A 20,253-nucleotide genomic window follows, 5' to 3' on the forward strand; every position below is an offset into this window, starting at 1 on the left:
AAATATCTTGCATTGACAATACAGCACTGTATGCAGTGATATGAATATATGTATATATGTACATGTATGTATAGATTTTAAAAACGTGTAACCCTTTTAAACAACACTTAAGATGAGGCGCTAGACTTTTTTACTAACATAAATCGGATTTTTACTTTTGTGTCGCGCAGTTGCAGAAAGAGCTCACTTCTGCACATTCGGAAACTGAGCTCCTCCGGAAACAGCTGGGAAGTGAAAGAATCTCCCTGAAAAACCTGGAGTCCCTACTTGTTTCAAACCAAGAGAAGGAATTTCACTCACAGGTGATTACCCAGGAAATGGATTCAGAAATTGAACTTCTAAGAGAGAAACTGACCCTAACGGAAAACAAACTGTGAGTATTGTGAAAGTCATTGCATACGTTTTTTTTCCTGTGCCTGCCCCCATTTGCAAATGTTTCCTTGTTTCACCCATTGGGATATTTAATTTCTCATTTTGTGGCAAGCATATGCATTCGAGTGGCACACAGGAGATATTTTAGAAATGGGTGACTTGACTGAAGCTATATAGATTCACTAGTCACTTGGATCACATTGTTCGCGTTTTTCCCAAAGCCCAAAACTGTACATGTTATTCGGACTGCAGTATTTTGGTCACACCCTACATCTTTCTTGGTCTTTGCATTCACCAATTTTTTTCGAATACACGGTTAAAGCGGCTTCTGTTTATTTCAAAGGAACCCGTTTTGATTCCGTGAATGTTCATCTTAACTTAGGAATCCAGATCCCAGCAGAAAAGACTATAAGACCAAATGGAAAAAAGTGCATCTCGGTGGAAAGTCGGGGGAAGAGAATAATAGGAGAGGATCTTGAGGGATATACACAGTGTGCAGCGTGGGAGACCTACAAAGGAGTAGGGGCGCACGTAGAGAGTGGCAGTGGGGTTGGGTGACACGTTTACATTTTTAAGTAGTTGCCCATTACTGCAGTAATCGAAAATAAAACTGCATTACCACGGGAATGATTATCATGGCAATACAAGGCGGTGTCATTGTGATCGTGGGTATGTTTCTGCAGGACATTTCTGGGAATCATTTGCGGAAATGGAAGAAGGGGGACTGAAATGGGATTGGGCATGGGCCAAAGGCTGGACTGGCATCTCGGCAGTGGACAGTGCCCAGTAACCAGTACTGGGTGAGAGTGGAGAACACAGGGAGACGTGGAAGACCTAGGGAGCATGCAGCGGTGGCTACCATGTAGACAGGGAATGAGAATAATTCCCAAGGAGGGTTCAGGGTAGGGATCCCATAGAAAGCAAAGTCCTGGTAAGGTTTGTGGGAACAACTCGGCATGCTACGAGGTCAAGGCGTGATATCTAGGAACCACTCAATCAAATTACGTTGGGCATCGGGTTGAAAAATCACAGTAGGGCACAACTTGCATTGAGCACCAGGATGCACACAACCACAGATGGGCAAACCTAAAGTGGAGCACCCAGGAGCAATATTACAGCAGGGTACATTTACATTGAGTCACACAAAAGCAAAACTGTACTAGCACCCCATCAGGCAGTATCCCAGGGGGCACCTGTGGAGAAGTATAATATTAGGTAGAAAGTAAAATAGTGATTAGGTTAGTAAGGGGTGCAAACCAACACGCCTCATCATATAGCATGACATAACATGACCTGGCAAGGTATTAAAAAACATTGAAGGCATATCAAAACATATGGTGTCCAGTCAACTCGTCGAAAAAAAACTGGTCGACTGCAATTTGGTCGACGCAATTTGGTCGAAAACCAAATGGTCGAATTTTTTTTTATTATTTATATATTTATTTTTCGGGTTTTCGTTTAGTTAAAAAAGGGGTGTTTAGAGAAAAAAAGGGGGTGGGGGGGACCCCCCCAAAAAAAAAAAAAAGGTTAAAATAAAAAAAATAAAAAATTCGACCATTTGGTTTTCGACCAAATTGGTTCGACCATTTGTCTGGTCGACCAATTTTTTTCGACCAAATGTCTGGCAACCAAAACATATAGCAAAGCATGCAAAGGTCTAACAATGCAAAACCACCTGGCCTCTTCCATGCGGCTCAAGCCTACAGCGTATAGTCTGGGCGTAAGTGCAGAACTAAACGAGGCATACAAAAAATGACAACCTTATATTTCAGCAGAATAGCTTCATACTAAACTCTGACCTGGCTCAGCCAGAAAAGTGCCGGTATTTTATGATATGTATACAGATCTCTTAACAGCTTGGTGGACTCCACAAGGAGTGATTAAAATACTTAACAAAATGCTTGCTACCAGCATTATGCAAATAACAGGGAATCAATGTAAAATAAAATAACTCCTGATCAGGAATTGAAATATATGAGGCCGTTCCTTTTTCATGAGGTCCCATGGCTGGACTGCTTTAACATAACCTTTTACAAGCCTTTTTAAAAAGCAATAGCAGCTCATACAACAACGTGTGTAGCTCTCTTTAAGGAATCGTGAACTATTTCTTAGTCTTTGATGGGGATACTCATTTGTGCCTTCATCAAACCACTGCCCTTGTGAACGTATTATCAAAAAAGTATACAAAAATATTGGCCAGTTGTTTCAACGCGTCCTTGCCTCACTTAACACACCCGAGCACATGGCATTTAGAATGAGATGGTGGACCGTCAATGATATAAAAAAACAAAAGATAGTGTATCTTTCACCAAAATATGTGGATCTAGGCAGCTGACTTTCTTCTGTGTGCTGAGAGCGTTTTAAAAATATTACATGATTTTTCTCATCATTTCACCTCCATAATGTGTATTTTGACCCAAATTTGCTAAATCAATATTGGCCCACTTATGACTGAAAAAATCGGCATTAGTGCCAATTGGAAGAATTTGTTATGTCTTACTTTACAAAAAGTCCCTACACTGAGCTATTCTCTCTGCCTAATTCCCACTACTGTCATGGAGCCCTTAGTACAGAAGACTAGTAAAAGCGGCAACAGGGAAGAGGTTAAATGTTCTCTTTTTTAACAACAGGAGATTCTGTAAGCACCTTCCCTGGAGTGATGGTTGAAAGTGAAGAATTTGGAAAGTGTCAGGGTTTCAAATAATCCTGTCCTAAACATAGGCACTTGGGTATAACGCTGGAAATAGCAAGCAAGATAATGCAGCAGTATCCATTCAAGTAAAATAATGCTAACCCTCCAGGTTTTGGACCAAACATTTTGGGTGTTCTGCATGCTCAGGCAACGATAACAATATGAATGAAATGGACAAATAAGTATAGATCTTGGGACAATTTGCCGGGGTAGAATGAAGGCCTTCAAAATAGAGTTATTAAGATTTGAGCCAAAGTAGGCATACACCCTCGGATATAGTTCTATCTCAAGCTAATCACATGACCTCCAGTTGCGACCTGCCACATTATGCTAATTAATAGGTGAACACAGAACAATGACTCACTGCAGCCACATATTCGATTGATGTAGCCACTTGATCCAGCTCGCAGAGTAGGCAACTAGGTAAAGAGAGCAGGAATAATGAAGTTTTAACTTTAATCTAAAGAGGAGGTCTCATTCCTAACACTGTTTCTTGTGATGGTTTGTAGATCCAACCTGGGCCAAAGCCTATAAATTCCTGAGGGCAGTGAGCTGAGATCTGGTAGTTTGTTTTGTTGTCCACTTCCGTTTCCCCCCAGAAGTATCAAGTCTGCAGTTAATATTCTGAATCTGCAGATTGGACAGTTCATATGGGGTTAGTGGGGCTCATCGTCAACCTCTGCAGGACTGGTAAGATGCAACCCCATACACATGCAGCAGGGGCAGCTATATGAGTACATCGCTGCCCACCTAACAAACAGCCCAGACCCTACACTTGAGTGGGAGAAGGTGCAGGGAACAGGCAGATATCAAACCCTAGTATGAGTGTTTTCCTGTACTCATTCAAATATGCACATCATGATGGTAAGGCAGAAGCTAGCCCTACATCTAGAACACCTTAACTGGTGATGAGGTGCCTCACGTGATGCCCACTGCCCTGTTTCCCAGGATGCTGTGCTTTCCTGCAGATGCTGGAATGCAAGGCCATTACATCCCGATGTCCCCCTCCACGTGTGCCAGCTTGGCAGATTCAGACTTGCTCTGCCTCTCCCTTTGGACATTGTGGTTAATGCTTCCTTGCTAGGGCCCTGCTGCGTTTTGTGGTTGGTCCACCTGGAGAACCTCGTCAAGGCTTCCAGATAGTGTGATCCCGAGTAAAAGCGCTCCATGTTCCTGCATTGGACAGGAACTTTGCAAAGCCCTACCAAACATTGGAGAGGATAATGATTAAGCAGTGACATCCGCAGCTCTCAGCTTACTTTCACCATCAGGTTAACCCTACTTCAGAGCCACCACTTTTGATAGGCAAAACTGCATGCTGGGCAATCCATGCATGCTTTCCATGTTAGAGCAACGCACCCTGCAAAGTTGTGCAAACCTCTATATGTGGAGGATAAAATTGGAGCACCGGTCAACCAAGGGTCCACGTCAACAAAGTTAGCATCCATATAGGAACCACCCATTTCCCTTCCCACTTCCCTTCTTAAACTCCCAGAAATGGACAAACCTGACGGTGCAGGCTCCCATGCTTCTGTGATGGAGAAGGCGATGGGCAGAGCCAGAAGTGAGAGAGCGCATGCAGCTCGGAGAACTCCCTCCACCAAGTAACAAAAACAGCACAGACCAGTTCAAGGGCAGCTGTAAGATAAAAGCTCTGAGAAATCTTGGAACTGATATTAATTTGTACCCAAACTGTGAAGGTGACTTCAGTGACTTAAGAACTGCCCAGACAGGGCTTTCATTTGCAAAAACTGCAACCAGCATAATCACTATGCCAACATATGCGGTTCCAAGTCCAAAGGACACAGGCTAGGACCTTGAAAAGTGATAACATGACAAATGGTACCAGATGAAGATCATGACATGCCTGGTAGAGCTGAAATCTCAAGCGAAAAAAAAGGTGTACTTCATGTATGAAATCCATCAAGACTCCCAGCATAGGATCACAAAGCTGCCCAGGTCAAAATTCACATCAGTGGCAGGTAGCAGGCATAATTGACACTGATATCTTAGTCATCATAATCCCAGCATTCAAGTTTCAATGTATTGTTCCAACGCCCCCATTTGACAAATTAACATGAAGATTCTTGCAGACGGCATCAGCATACAAATTCCTGTCATGGGGGTTTTCACTCTGACAATCACCCTTGTCTCTTATGCGGCCACTGGAAGACTATTCAGAGATATTGAATCCAACGTACTGCTAAGTTACAAGGTGGCAGAAGTTCTTGACCAAATATGGGCCTCCCTTTGCTACATGCATCAGAACCTGAGGACATACTAGGGTAATTAGAATCCCTCTTTCATGACACTGAGTGCCTCAAAGGAAACCGGTCAAACTGCACATCGACCACTCAGTCCAACCAGTCAGCAGGCACCACAGAAGAGTCCCTTTTCCCATGCGTCAGAAAATGGAAGAGGAGCTTGACAAGCTTGAGAACACAGGCATCATGTAATAAGCTTTAGGGCCCACACTGTAGGTGTCGGTGATGGTACTTGCTCACAATGAAACAGTCTGGAAGAGTTCACATTTCTATAACATGCATTTGCAGAGCAAAGTTATTCAAATGGGAGCACCGTGACATTGCGACGATAGATGACATTGCTGCACATCTCACTAGCTCTCTTTGCTTTTCCAAACTGGACTTCAAATCTGGTTACAATCAGTTGACGGTGCATTAACATTCCCAGGGGTTCACCACCTTCTCTACCCATGTAGGACTACGCAGGAACAAATGCATGAACTTAGATATCTCCTCGGCTGCCAAAGTATTCTTAAAAGCCATCAGTGTAAGGATTTCTGAATGTCAGCAATAACATCCTAGTTTTCTCCAAGTTAGAGGATAACTGTGTTTACAAAATGTGTTCTGTATTTTAAAGGAAATATCTTTGGATACATTTTCATCCAAGAAGTTGACATCAAAGCCATGCCCATTGTTCAAGCCGGGTCTCAATTTCAGACTAACCTTGCTATGGCTATCTTCTGCAGCCTGCAGCCTTTCATTCTGTGCCTAGCCATGACCACAGCACCTCTGCGAAACGTAACACAATCACAAGTCAAATGCTCATCAGCAACACTACCACAACATATTTCAACATGAACAAAGACTGAGAGATCCTAGAAGATACAAGTAGTCATGGCTTACGCACCGTCCTTAAAATGTAGTCAAAGACGTGCTCACCAGGGAGTCGCATAAGTCAGTAGGTCACTGAACAGTTCTAAATCTTAGAATAGTCTCGAGTCTCACACGTTATCAGGGGGAATGGGTCCCTTAGCTTGATAGTAAAGTTCCACACAATGCTTTCTTGGTGGGCCAGGAGAATACCTTTCTTCTCCTGACGTCAGTCCCAGGCGTGTAAAGCTCCACACAATACTTTCTTGGCAGGCCAGGAGAATGTCTCCCTTCTCCTGATGTCCAGTCTCAGATAGCCCGGGGGGAATGACTCCCTTCCCCAGGTCTGTTGGAGCTTACTGCTGGTCCGGGTTACCAGGATAATGGTTCCCTTCTCCTGGTATCTTGTTATCAGTTCCTTCAACTAGGGGGAATGACTCCCTTCCCTTGGTCTTCTTTTCATTAGGCTTCATAGCTTCTTTGACCTGTCCCACGTGGTTCAGTTCCCTGCCAAGTACTGCCACGAGGAAGATGTCTCGTATGACTTTCTTGCTTTGGGTCCCAGATCCTGGTTACTCTTCTTCTTTGAACTGGCCCACTTGGTCGACTCTCTTGCCAAGTACTGCCACAAGTAAAATGACTCGTATCTTGTTTATGGTCCCTGAACCTCCTTTGGCTGTCCGTGGGTTAATCCCTGCCACTGTTAAGAGGGACTCTCCCTCTAGAGTTCTCATTAAGGTACTTCGGGTTCTCAAGGCTTTGTTTCATCACTGCAATGAGGAGGTTTGTAGGATTTCTGCCCCTGCCCTGCCACCCAAGCGCTATGGTTGCAAAGGGGCCTAGGGACAACTGCATGTGCCTTCTGGGTAAGTCTGCCCATGTCCCCTCTGGGTCCTCCATGGCACTCTCTACCTTGCTAAGGGTTTTGTCACATTGCCGGGGCTTCGTGGGATGGCAGGCATTCCGTTCGGCTTTTCTGGCATCTTGCTTTCCGTACGGCTGCGCAACAGCGTTCCGGGCTGCCTTCTGTGTTCCTTCCTCCTCTCAACGCTGCTGGGCACCCATCTGCTCTTGTAGTCCTCCCAAACATCAGATGCAGGGGACTGCTGGCGTCTTTGGAGTTCTTTCCCTCTGGATCAGTGATGCAGCTTTGTATCTCTCGCGTTCGGTATGCCGCACAGCAGCCGTCTTTCGCGGCTGGCCAAGAGCAATTGTTTAGTCAATTGTCGATTTTTATACAATGTTGCCAGCAGTTTCTGGGTCCATTGTATAAGTCCTTGTTCTCTTTCACAGGTTTCATCTTTTTTGCTTCGGGGGAGCCAACTCGTCCCAGTACTTGGATTACCTAGGTTCCTGATGTTCTTCGTCTCAATACTTGCCAGAACCTTCAGGTATTCTGCCTTATAATAGTGAATAGGTCTACTGTTTACAAAGAGGGAACCAGAGGAAGGAGAAGTTAGAGTATATGGGTGTGTGATGTTCTCATAAGGGCTGTACTCTAGATGGTCGTCCTCATGCCCAGAGGGGGAGTTCTTTGCCATGAAATCCTCCCGCATTATACCACCCCCAGGGGGTCTACAGGGAAGCAGCCTCACCTCCCTGGCCTCATGGGAAAGGGCTCATCCCCGGGGAGCAGTGACGACATCTAGTGAATCATCACAGTGCACTCAATTGTATTTCATTTAAGGGGGCATCTAGGACTGTGGCACACATGTGGCTATTCCGTGTCCCATGCCTGTAGTGTCACAAGGGCATTTAAAGGAAATGGGTAAATCTGACTGCTGGATTTATTGTCCGATGATTTTAGTGAAGGACATACTCCTGGACATGGGAGTAAAAAAAACAGTACTAAAGTGCGCCAATTCAAATTTCATTGCCTTTCCTGCACAGAAGTTCAATAAAAAAAGCAACAATTGTTCATAGTTTTAAACAGTTGTAATGCTACTTGAAGTTGTAAACTTATGACCAGAATTTCAGTATTGCATACGCTGTTTCGGAACGTAATAAAATCCCTGTATCAAGTGCGTAATGAAGAAAACAATGCACTTAAATATATTTAAAAAGGGAGGTTATTGCGGCAACTGACAGAAAACCATTTCCATGAATTAAACAAGGTAATGCGAATCACTTACATGTGAAATCTGGAGTAAATCACTACTGTGTGCCCCCAGAAAAGAGCAGCACAACCAGCAGCTTGCAGCGTGCTGAATGAATTTGTGTATGAACTGTGGGAAACACCATTCAAGAAAAAGAAAAAAACATCAAAGAAAGACTCAACCAACAGGCATTATGGTCATTGTAGTGCACAAGGCTAGCTATAAGCACAAGATGGTAAACCAGAAAATGTACTCACCTCTATTAACAATATGTAACATTTAAATAGAATTGTCAGCATGTAACACAACTTTAAAACGGTGTAATAAAATATATGTCACAGTACTAATTGTTAAATTTAAAAACAAGACATGGCAAGTCGCTCTATCCCTCCTCTCTCTCTGGTTTCCTTCCTAGATCCGCTGTTGCTAACAGCAGCACACGAGGGGAAAAAAACATGGATCATGGAAGTGGGTGCAGGTGCAGCATTGTAGTTTTTATTTTTACATAAAAAGCTACCAAAAAAGGAAGTTATTTGATTGTACTAGCATTGTAAAGTGTTCCCTTCTAATGTTATCTTTCATTATATATTATAGTCATAATAAGAAAGTTACACTTGTGTTACTGAGCCAAGCCAGAATAGCAATATATGGTATTGCCTGATAGGTTGTCATTCCAAGTGGAAAGTCTGGTACAGTCCTAGCTTTGAAAATGACCCTGTAAGAAAGGGTAGGGGACAAAGAACCAATGAGGGTTCCTGGCTGCTTTGCATACTGTCACGACCCTCTCCCAAAACCCCCTCTGGCAAACCCATTGGCCAGGTGGAGTCAGGACTCGGGCCTCTAGTGCCTGGCATCCTCTTCAAAAGCCCTCATGGGGCCATCCATGTGCTTGGGAACTACGTTATTGTATTGTCAGCCAACATGGAGGCATCCACATAGCTTGGTTCCTAAGAACCAAGCTATGCGTTCTAGTGTTTTCGGTGTGGTAGCTTAGGGACTACTTTACCTGGACTATTTTGTTGGGGCTATTTAAACCACACCCGAGCAAGACAACACGCTTTGCGTTACTTTGCAGCTTGCAACGTGACGCTCACCGTGTCCATCTATTCCCTCGAACCTCGGAGAAGCAGAACCTGCAAGGAGACAAAAGGAACATCATTAGCAGCAACATCTTACCTGCAGTCTTCATCTTTAAACACTTGCAGCTACGGAGAACAGCTTCCTCGAATCTGCACGCCTCCCGGACAGAACGACCTGAAAGAGGAAGATAGAGACAACATTAAAGAAAGCAATAGAGACATTTACAAATTACAAACTGCTCAAAAGGCTTACCTGGCTGGTCGCCTCTCGGCTGGCACCACTCCAGACATTCCACTCGTGCTGAAGAACACCGCGACCTACAAGGAAAGAAAACACAGGTTAGCAAAGGCAAGACTTTGCAGCGCTGCGCATAGCGCTTACTTACTGCGCTGAAGCTCCGCATACATAAGGGAGAAAAAAGAGACATTTTAAACAAAGAAAGGCACGCAGGATAGCAACAAAACTAAAGAACAGCAATAAGACCTACCTGAACAATATCAAACGGGCCGGCTTCAGTGAAGTAATGGGTCGCACTCGTCCAGGAAAGACAACGCGCCCCTGCAAAGAAGGCAGGATGGAGAGCACACCTAATTCTACCACAAGGTGAGGAGAGGGCCCCAGAGGGACTGAAATCATACGGGGTGGAGGGAGGATACTTACCCCAGTCGGTCAGTCTTGAACACAGTCCTCCTGTATTTTCCGGCAGAACCTTCCCCGTAGACCACATCAGGGCAAAGCTGAGAAGATTACCAGCGAGTAACCCGGCTGGGTGGCGTCCCTGTGGATACCAGGTGAGCGTAACAGAATGCGAAGACTACCATAACAAATCCACCTGGGCGCCATGGAGACATCAGAAATGGACCAATTGGCCCAATTACTGGGAGAGCTTCGTGCTGAGGTTCATTCTGCCCGACAAGAGACTAATGCCCTCCGGAGAGACCTAATAGTGACCAAAGAACGCACTGAAGAGATTAGCAGGCAATACTTGCAATCACAGGCAGGACAGACGCCTATACATGGAAGCAATCCAACGATGCAAAACCCTGCCATACCACCCACTCCGGTACAGATCACGTTACCTGGAACAGTGCCCCTGGCACCACCAGAAAGGTTCTCAGGCGACCCACAGAAGTATGCGGCATTCATCAATCAGTGCCGCCTTCATTTTCTTTGTAGGCCTGGAACATTTCCAGACGACCAAGCTCGGGTAGCTTTTGTCTTATCATACCAGAGTGGTAGTGCAGCAGATTGGTCGGTGCCGTTGGTAACCCATGACGATCCTCTATTGCATAACTTTGGGGGGTTCCAGAGAGAAATGGAAAAACGTTTTGCTCGCCATAACCAGGAACAAGCAGTGGACAATGAACTCTTGTCCCTCCGACAGGGGAATCAGGACTTGTTAACGTACATTTCTACCTTCAACAGACTGGTTGCCGAAGCTAGGTGGCCAGAAAAAAAAGAACCACGTTATTCCATCGAGGCTTACGAGGCGAATTAAAGGACTTCTTAGCCCAGGTCGTTGATCCACCCAGAGACTGTGCAGAATTCATAAATCTGGTCGTGCAGCTAGACCACCGGTTGCAGGACCGAAAGGCAGACCGGTCAAAGACAGACCCTCGGACCGTGTATGTTCGACCAAGGGAAAACACACCCCGTGTACCTGAAAATGCTGTAGAACCCATGCAGATTGGAGGGATACGGCCCCCATTAACAAAACAAGAGCGGGACAAAAGAAGACAATAACAGCTTTGTTTGTATTGTGGGAAACCAGGACATTTCCTGAAGGACTGTCCAGTAAAACCCCCAAGAAGAACAGTCGGGGCCACAGAGAAGGATGAAGCTAAGGAATCGGAAAACTACCAAGCTCGACAAACGTAGAGGTCAGTTTGTCGAGTGAGAAGAAAGAGTTGATGACCTCGTACTTTGCAATACCAGTGATCTTAGTTAACCACCAACAGTCGTCAAGAATGCATGCCGTTGAAGCATATATCGATAGCGGAGCAGTTGGAAATTCTATTGATCCAGAACTGGCAGCAGAGATGGGGCTTCCTTTGTGTTCTAAGCCAACTATGGGCAAGGTAACCACCGTGGATGGGACAGAAATTGCTTCCGGACCAGTAACCCAGTGCACAGCCAGGGTAACCTTGCTGTGCCAGGACGGACATTGGGAGTCTATTTCATTCGATCTCATCAAGGCACCTCAGTTCAGGTTAATACTAGGGATGCCATGGTTGGTTGCTCACAAACCTTTGATAGACTGGTGGGCACAAAAATTAACCTTCCCCGGTGACGGCTCCCCTACCTGCTATTACCAAGAGGAGAAACCCGATGTCTGTATCCCCATGACTCCCGGAGCGACAGTATCAACCCTGGGAGCAACTAATACCTTGCCAAGTGAATGCCATGATTTCCAGGATGTTTTCCGAAAGGACCAAGCCAATACATTGCCGCCGCACAGGCCCTATGACTGTCAGATCGACCTTGTTCCTGGTGCACAAATCCCCTGCGGCAGGATCTACGCTCTCACAGAACCAGAAAACCTTCATTTGAAATCCTATTTAGACCAGTACCTTGCAAACGGATTTATCCGTCCTTCGAAGTCCCCCGCAGCCAGTCCTTTGTTCTACGTACCGAAAAAGGAAGGAGACTTGATAACCTGTATTGACTACCGCGCATTGAACCAGACCACTGTGAAGAACTGCTACCCCTTGCCACTTATCCCTGAGATGCTAGACCAAGTTAAAGATGCCCAGATTTATACCAAATTGGACCTTCGAGGAGCGTGCCACCGGGTCCGGGTCAGAAAAGGAGATGAATGGAAAACCGCCTTCTGTACTAAGTACGGCTTGTTTGAATATCAAGTCATGCCCTTCGGGTTATGCAACGCTCCTGCGGCATTCCAGTATTTCAAAAATGATGTCTTAGGGGAGTTAATTGATGTGTGCGCCTTAGTGTACATAAACAACCTCTTAGTATTCTCAGCCTCGGAACAAGATCATATCAGGCATGTTCGTTCAGTCCTCACCAAGCTCCGTCAACATCGCTTGTTTGCAAAGCTTGAAAAATGCTTTTTTCACGTCACCGAAGTAGAATTTCTTACTTTTATCCTTACTCCAGGAGGCATCAGAATGGACGTACACAAGGTAGATGCCATTCTGAAATGGCCTTCACCGACGTCTCTGAAAGGGGTACAAAGCATGCTGGGCTTTGCAAACTTCTACCGCCGGTTCATCCCACACTTCTCTCAGGTTGTGCACCCAATCACCGTACTATTACGAAAAAACAATAAAAAGTTTGCTTGGACCGAAGAAGCAGAAGAAGACTTTCAGGAACTTAAACAAAGGTTTACCTCCGCTCCAATCCTGCGACATCCTCGTCCAGACCTCCCTTATGTCGTTGAAACTGATGCGTCCAGTCGCGCAATGGGGGCTGTCCTTTCACAGAGAGACCTGGAAACCGGTCAGCTACATCCTGTGGCCTTCTGGTGGAAAAAGTTCTCACCTCCAAAGATTAATTATGCCATCACGGACAAGGAACCCCTGGCTATCAAATCCGCCTTTAAAGCCTGGAGGCACTACCTTCTGGGGGCCAGACACACCATTACAGTCATCACAGACCACCGAAACCTGTAATATCTCAAAACAGCCAAGGCCCAGTCCTCGCGCAAATTACGGTGGGCCCTTTTCTTTGCCGAATATGATTATGTAATCACATTTCGACCAGGAGTCAGAAACGGAAAGGCGGATGCCTTATCTTGCATGGGCATAGATGAAATAGTATATACAACTCCAGACCCAGTACCTATTATACCTGAAGACAAACTCTTGGGTATCATGACAGCCTTAACACAAGCAGAACTACAAAAAGAAATCCAACGGACAATGAATCCTGATGCCTATCTCCCATGGCAAACTCAAGGAGAACAATATACCATCAAGGACCATCTACCCTTTTTTAGGGATCGCCTATATGTACCCAAGAAGGAATTACAACAGCATATTATTTCAAACTATCATGATTCACTGATCGAAGGGCATCCTGGGATCGCCAAAACCCTAGCTAAGGTGAAAGAGAACCTTTGGTGGCCTACCTGGCGTAAGGACATCATTCAGTATATTCAGTCCTGCGGTGTCTGCGCACAAAATAAATCACAGAAACAAAAATCATCTGGTCTCCTACAACCATTGGACATTCCTCCAGTTCCATGGCACACTCTTTCCCTTGACTTCTTCACTGATCTACCTCCAAGCCAAGGGTTCAACACCATCCTTGTAGTTGTGTACTTATTCTCGAAGATGGCCCATTTTATTCCTCTCAAAGGCCTCCCAGACACAGCCACTTTAGCAAAAGTGTTCCTGGAGGGTGTGGTAAAGCTACATGGCTTCCCTTCGGTTCTGGTCTCTGATCGAGGCAGCCAGTTTGTTTCCAACTTCAGGAAAAAATGTTGTGCAATGGTGCAGATCGACGTTCGGCTATCTACCAGTCACCATCCCCAAACGGACAGCCAAACCGAGAGAACCAATCAGACACTCGAGCAATATTTACGGTGCATGCTGCACCACGAACAAAGGAATTGGAAAGACCTACTATGGATAGCCGAATATGCATATAACAATTCTTTGCATTCAAGCACAGGACAAACGCACTTCTATACCCTTTATGGCAGACATCCACGTACTTCTGAACTAGACCTTCCAGCCAGCTTGGAAATGCCAGCAGTAAAGACTCTACACACAACCATCACTCAGGCTTTCAAAAGGGCAAAGGAACACCTTATTCATGCCAAAGAAAAACAAAAGAGATTTGCCGACCAACACCGGAAAAAGGCCCCTGATTATCAAGTAGGAGACAAAGTTTGGTTAGCCGCTAAATTCGTACCCATCAAGGGAACCCGGACCTTTCATCCCAGATTCTTTGGACCCTATACCATTAAGGCAATTATCAACCCAGCAGCCGTGAAACTGGATTTACCACCTAACCTACACATCCACGCGGTATTCCATGTGTCCCTCCTGAAACAAATGCAACCCGGCACACGGATTGGGACACCACCTAAGCCCATACTTGTTGACGGAGAACCAGAATTCCAAGTCACAGATATCTTGGACTCTAAATACTCTAGGACCAAGCTATATTATCTAGTTGATTGGAAAGGATTTGGACCACAAGATAGCTCCTGGGAGCCCAATGGGAATATCCATGCACCACGTCTAATCAGGAAATTCCATTGGAACTTTCCAACCAAACCTGGGCCAGACAGAAGGAACACCATGGGAGGGGCCTTAGGGGGGAGTGCTGTCACGACCCTCGCCCAAAACCGCCTCTGGCAAACCCATTGGCCAGGTGGAGTCAGGACTCGGGCCTCTAGAGCCTGGCATCCTCTTCAAAAGCCCTCATGGGGCCAGTCCTGGCGCCTATGGCGCCAGGCTAATACACCATGAAAAACAATGTGTTTGGGAACTACTTTATTGTATTGTCAGCCAACATGGAGGCATCCACATAGCTTGGTTCTTAAAAACCAAAACGGTCTAGTGTTTTGGGTGTGGTAGCCTAGGGACTACTTTACCTGGACTATTTTGTTGGGGCTATTTAAACCACACCCGAGCAAGACAACACGCTTCGCGTTACTTTGCAGCTTGCAACGTGACGCTCACCGTGTCCAGCTATTCCCTCGAACCTCGGAGAAGCAGAACCTGCCAGGAGACAAAAGGAACATCATTAGCAGCAGCATCTTACCTGCAGTCTTCATCTTTAAACACTCACAGCTACTGAGAACAGCTTCCTCGAATCTGCACACCTCCCGGACAGAACGACCTGAAAGAGGAAGATAGAGGCAACATTAAAGAAAGCAGTAGAGACATTTATAAATTACGAACTGCTCAAAAGGCTTACCTGGCTGGTCGCCTCTCGGCTGGCACCACTCCGGACATTCCACTAGCGCTGAAGAACACCGCGACCTACAAGGAAGGAAAACACAGATTAGCAAAGGCAAGACTTTGCAGCGCTGCGCATAGCGCTTACTTACCGCATCACAGCGCTCTTAATGCGCCATCATTTACCAGCAGGGCTCAACCAAGCCAGTTCGCCGCTCTGAAGCTCTGCATACCCAAGGGAGAAAAAAAGAGACATTTTAAACAAAGAAAGGCATGCAGGATAGCAACAAAACTAAAGAACAGCAATAAGACCTACCTGAACAATATCAAAAGGGCCGGCTTCAGTGAAGTAACTGGACCGCACTCGCCCATGAAAGACAACGTGCCCCTGCAAAGAAGGCAGGATGGCGAGCAGGCCTAATTCTACCACAAGGTGAGGAGAGGGCCCCAGAGGGACTGAAATCATACTGGGGTGGAGGGAGGATACTTACCCCAGTCGGTCAGTCTTGAACACAGTCCTCCTGTATTTTCCGGCAGAACCTTCCCCGCAGACCACATCAGGGCAAAGCTGAGAAGATTACCAGCGAGTAACCCGGCTGGGTGGCGTCCTTGTGGATACCAGGTGAGCGTAACACATACAATCAAAGAGCATTAAAAGAGAACATAAGAGTGACCACAGATCTTTGTTTTAACAAATATGTCTTTGATGAAAGGGTTTTATGCTTGAATTACTAAGTACCTAATGCACAATGGCCTTGGTGCTCATTTAGATTTTCACATGGCTCGCCCTAACATTATAATGTTTGTATTCATAAGCAATATACACTAGTTTGGCCCTGGGGCTAAAAAGGCTTTGACATTTGACATGCTACTGAGCTCCTAGGCCTGTCTTTTGTCTTGTTCCCAGAGGATCTTAGAAGAGGTGGTACAGATCTCAGTTTGAGCATGCTCAGTCCCCAATGCACAGATAGCCTTAGAGAATTATAAATAAAGGATACCTGAACCTGGCAAATATTTGCAATTTATTAAAGGATGCATTTTTCTCTTGATTAATCTAATCACAAAATGCTTTTCATTTTCTTTTTCAGGCTAAGCCAAACCCGGGAGACGGCTCAGCTGAAAAACAAACTTACTCAACAAGAGGCTGAGCAGGACATGATCAAAAGGCAACTTGGAACTGAGCGCTTTGAAAGGCAAGTGTATGTTTATTTATTCATACAATTCTTATTATTAATTCATATCATTCTTTTATTTTTTATTTTTATTTATTTATTTACAATATATACAAAATACATATAATATACAGAAATATATAACCAATCAATAAGCAAAACTGCAGTAATTCATGTAATTCTGATAGGATCACTGATATGTTGAGTCACAGAACAGATCTTTTCCTGAAATGGGAGTGATGCATTACATTTTGAATCCTTCCTAGCCACTGTGGAGAGAGCCAAGAACAAAGCTCACAATGTCTGCTGTGTCACATGTGGCATATGAGTTCCCCAGGGAATAGAGCTCATCTGCGCAACCTCAGATATATTGTTAACAAGAAGAGAGGTTTTCATATATGAGGCTAGTGGGATTCAACTACGCTCTTGAGTTTTTCCTCTGCATACATTTGGAAATACAAATAATGTAATTTGATATATGGGATAAAGTACCCCCTACCATACCTGAAAAGAATATTGAAAGGCACCAAGGAGTTGTGTGACCAAGTAAAGGAGCAAGGCCGAAGGCTGAGTTCTTTCATAAAGTCACGGAACTCTGATGTATGGGGTATTTTATTACTTATAATACATGGCCAATAATACATGGCCACACACTGTCATCCCCTTTAAGCGCCTAGATGCCTTTGGGTTTTGAGCGCTATATAAATGTTCAAATAAATAAAATAAATGTAATACCTGACCTCTTGCTAAATCTAATGTAAGAGAACTTCCATTTGCTTATCCACATAATCAATGTAGAATCTGTTTGGATTTTAAAAAAAACAATATGTAGCTTATATTTTTTTATTAATTTAAGCAGTTCAATGCAATGCATCAAAGGTTTTTATGTTAAGCTTTAAAATAAGTAATAACATGCAGACTCTTACTCAAATGTTTTAAACTCTAGCAATGAACAAATTAAACACTCTATCATAAACAATTCCTTGTCAATTAATGACTGTAAAGTCTCACAGAAAACAATTTTACAAACAAGACATTTGAACTGTTTGTCACATTTTTAGGTAAGTGCTGCAGTGACAGCTGGATTTCTGCGCTGTGCTGGCTCAAGCAACATGCACTGTGACGTCACAACCAAAGCGTAATGACTGATTACAGAGGAGTTGTGATGTCAAGTGTTATAGTGGGATTTTGATGTAGCCATTTCTTACTGTGGCATGACATTTTTTACTGGGCATCTATGATGAAGCAAACACGATTAGTGTTATTACGTGTCTAGACTGACCTACATTGGAGCACCCAGTTTGAACATGTTTTCCTATTGTAGCATGGCATTTATAATGGCAAAGCCAACAGGAGTATGTTCTTACTTGCAAGTACTGGCATATACTGGGAGAGGCACCTTTGAAAGGGTTTCTTATAGTATCATTACTGGCATTATGTGCAAAGCAAATATCAGTATGTTCCTATATGGGAATACTTGTATATTTATATATATAGAGGTTCAAAACAAAAGAGATAATGGCTGGAAGGTTTTGAATTAATCATAATCTCTGGGATTGCTCTAGGCAACCCTTCAGACCCTTGTTCTTCACCTGCCAAACCAATACAAAAGGGGAAAAACCATATGCAAATCCTGGAGGGAGGACTTTGAAAGTGGACCAGTGATCCTGCAAAGAGTGCAGTTAGCGACAGTTAACGGCATAAGCGAGGTAAGTTTTACTATTCATATCCAGTGTTGAATACATGGATACATGCACATATAACCTTTGAAGTAAATCAACTCACGTTGCAAGCTTAGATAGTTTTGCTGAACTTGCCCTGATGTCAAAGCTCAGAATATCCCCCTCTTTACCGTCAGCAAAGGACATGAGCCTCACAAGAACATGTCCAGTAAACCTCCATCGCCAATTTAGCAGTGCAGTATCCTCTCCGCCTCCAGGTGAGTGCATTCCATCCCCAATGTCAGGCAGCAGCGTTACTGTGCCACAAAGCACATAGTTGGGTGATTTTCCGCAACTTGCAGTCTACTGCCCTGGACATGCGGCAACGGGTTACCAGCTACAGATCTCCAGCAGATGAATTAAGGTGTATCACAGCCTGCAGTTATGTGATCCCCTTCATAACAAATATTATCATGCAATGAGATGTGAATATATCATCCGTTGTAGTAAGGGGATCTGAGGTGGACAAATACCAAGCCCACATAGTTGGTAGCACCATTAGACCCTTCAGTCAGATGGAAACAAGTTTGTGAGAGTAAAAAGCAAAACCCCATTGGCAGCGCAGTTACACCAGTCAGTTAAATAACTGACTAGTATTTACTTAACAGGACGAGTACCTTTCAGCAAAAAGAGAAATCCCATAGCAGAGAGAAGGAAGCCGTCCTGACCGCCGACCCAAACTTTATAAATAATCTGAGAATTCTTGAGATAGACAACGTTGATGGAAGCCTACTTCTAAACTAACGTCATTCAAAAGGAAATAAGATCTCTTTGAATGATAACTTTCAAAATGTATCCTTTCGTTCTAACAGAGCAGGAGACTGGTCATAATCATCAATTTGACATGTCCTCATATCTATAAAGCTCTCCAGGTTCTCCCCATCTCCATCACACGTTAAGGGATTTAAACGATAAAATAAAGCTATCCTCTCCCTCTATTTCAGCATTCAACATGGTTATTAGTAAATTAGTTCAGTTATATGACAATATCCATATGGAAGTCAAAGCTCATACACTCACCCTTAGCGAAATTAGGCTGAAATTAGAGGAAAAACACACCATAATAAGAGGAAACATACCAACTACTGGGGAATCAAGCCAAGTGACTAAAAACGAAATATCCCACGTGCAAGAGGTTACTGAGACATTAGACACACAGAAGGGGCCTGCCAGAAAGAAGAAAAAAGAGCAGGGTCCATAACAGTTAAATCCCTTTTTCGTCCCACAAACGAAGACATCGAAAAATCAAAAAAGAAAGGGAGTGAATAGAAGGAATTCAAGAAAATTCTTGAGAGGTCTACACCTGACTTAAGCTGAATCATATGAAGCTCGAATAAGGAACTCTGAAGCACCAGAGAAGGAAGGGATTGTGCACATTGAAGAAGAACCTACCCCACCTAAAAAAGGTGGAGAAATAAAATTAAATAAGAAGATGGCCCAGTGTAACGATGCAACTAATTCGTAAGTCATAACCAATGTTCAATCTGGCATACAATGTGAACTTGATCAGTTTTACAAAGCATACATCAAGGAGCTACTTACAAGTTCCATCCAAACCCAAATGGACAGGGAAGCTATCAACATGAAGGCCATTCATAAGGTTAGCCACCAAGAATCGGATTGGTAAAGGTCTTGCGATATGACAATTAATGCCACAGAGCTGGCATATCCCCAAACAAATAAAACTGGTCACACAAAACAACTATTGGTTGAATTTATGTTTAGGAGTGAAAATCAAATCACATTTAATTAATCTAACATTCTGAAGTTACTATTCGAGATCCCTAAACTACATTTGATCTCTTCTAGCGCCATAGACATGATGGACTTCGTTGACAGTGAAAGAACAGATATTGTTGTGATTACTATGCACTCAGCCATCACCTTTGAAATGTTAGTCATGGAAGGTCAGACTTTACGGCAGATGTGTTACGACATATCTCCCTATTAATGTCATTGGTTGCAGGAAGGGTCTATAAATAGAACCATCTCCATAGCACAATCCTACCAAAAGAATCAAAATGGATTAAATTAAAGCTTCTCGGCACCTTCCAGCTTCCCCAGCTCGCTCCAAATGCTGTTTCTGGCTGCTGTTTTTATACTCCCAACTAGAGTTGATTGGAGTCAGGTGTGA

The 20,253-nt window shown here is 44.2% G+C and overlaps 1 protein-coding gene across 7 annotated transcripts in view; it reads left to right on the top strand.

The window, feature by feature from the left end:
* TSGA10 (testis specific 10) overlaps window positions 1-20,253 on the top strand; it is a 539,078-nt gene that overhangs the window by 446,222 nt on the left and 72,603 nt on the right. For 4 of the 7 annotated variants that reach the window (XM_069636638.1, XM_069636642.1, XM_069636641.1 and 1 more), the window contains exons 17-18: window positions 171-373; window positions 16,315-16,425. In XM_069636638.1, coding sequence (XP_069492739.1) covers window positions 171-373; window positions 16,315-16,425 — 314 coding nt within the window. The remainder of the gene's footprint in view (window positions 1-170; window positions 374-16,314; window positions 16,426-20,253) is intronic. The other 3 variants (XM_069636640.1, XM_069636644.1, XM_069636645.1) reach the window with 1 other exon arrangement.

Source organism: Ambystoma mexicanum, chromosome 7p (assembly GCF_040938575.1).
Source record: "Ambystoma mexicanum isolate Mex_15411 chromosome 7p, UKY_AmexF1_1, whole genome shotgun sequence".
NCBI classification, from domain to species: Eukaryota; Metazoa; Chordata; class Amphibia; order Caudata; family Ambystomatidae; genus Ambystoma; species Ambystoma mexicanum.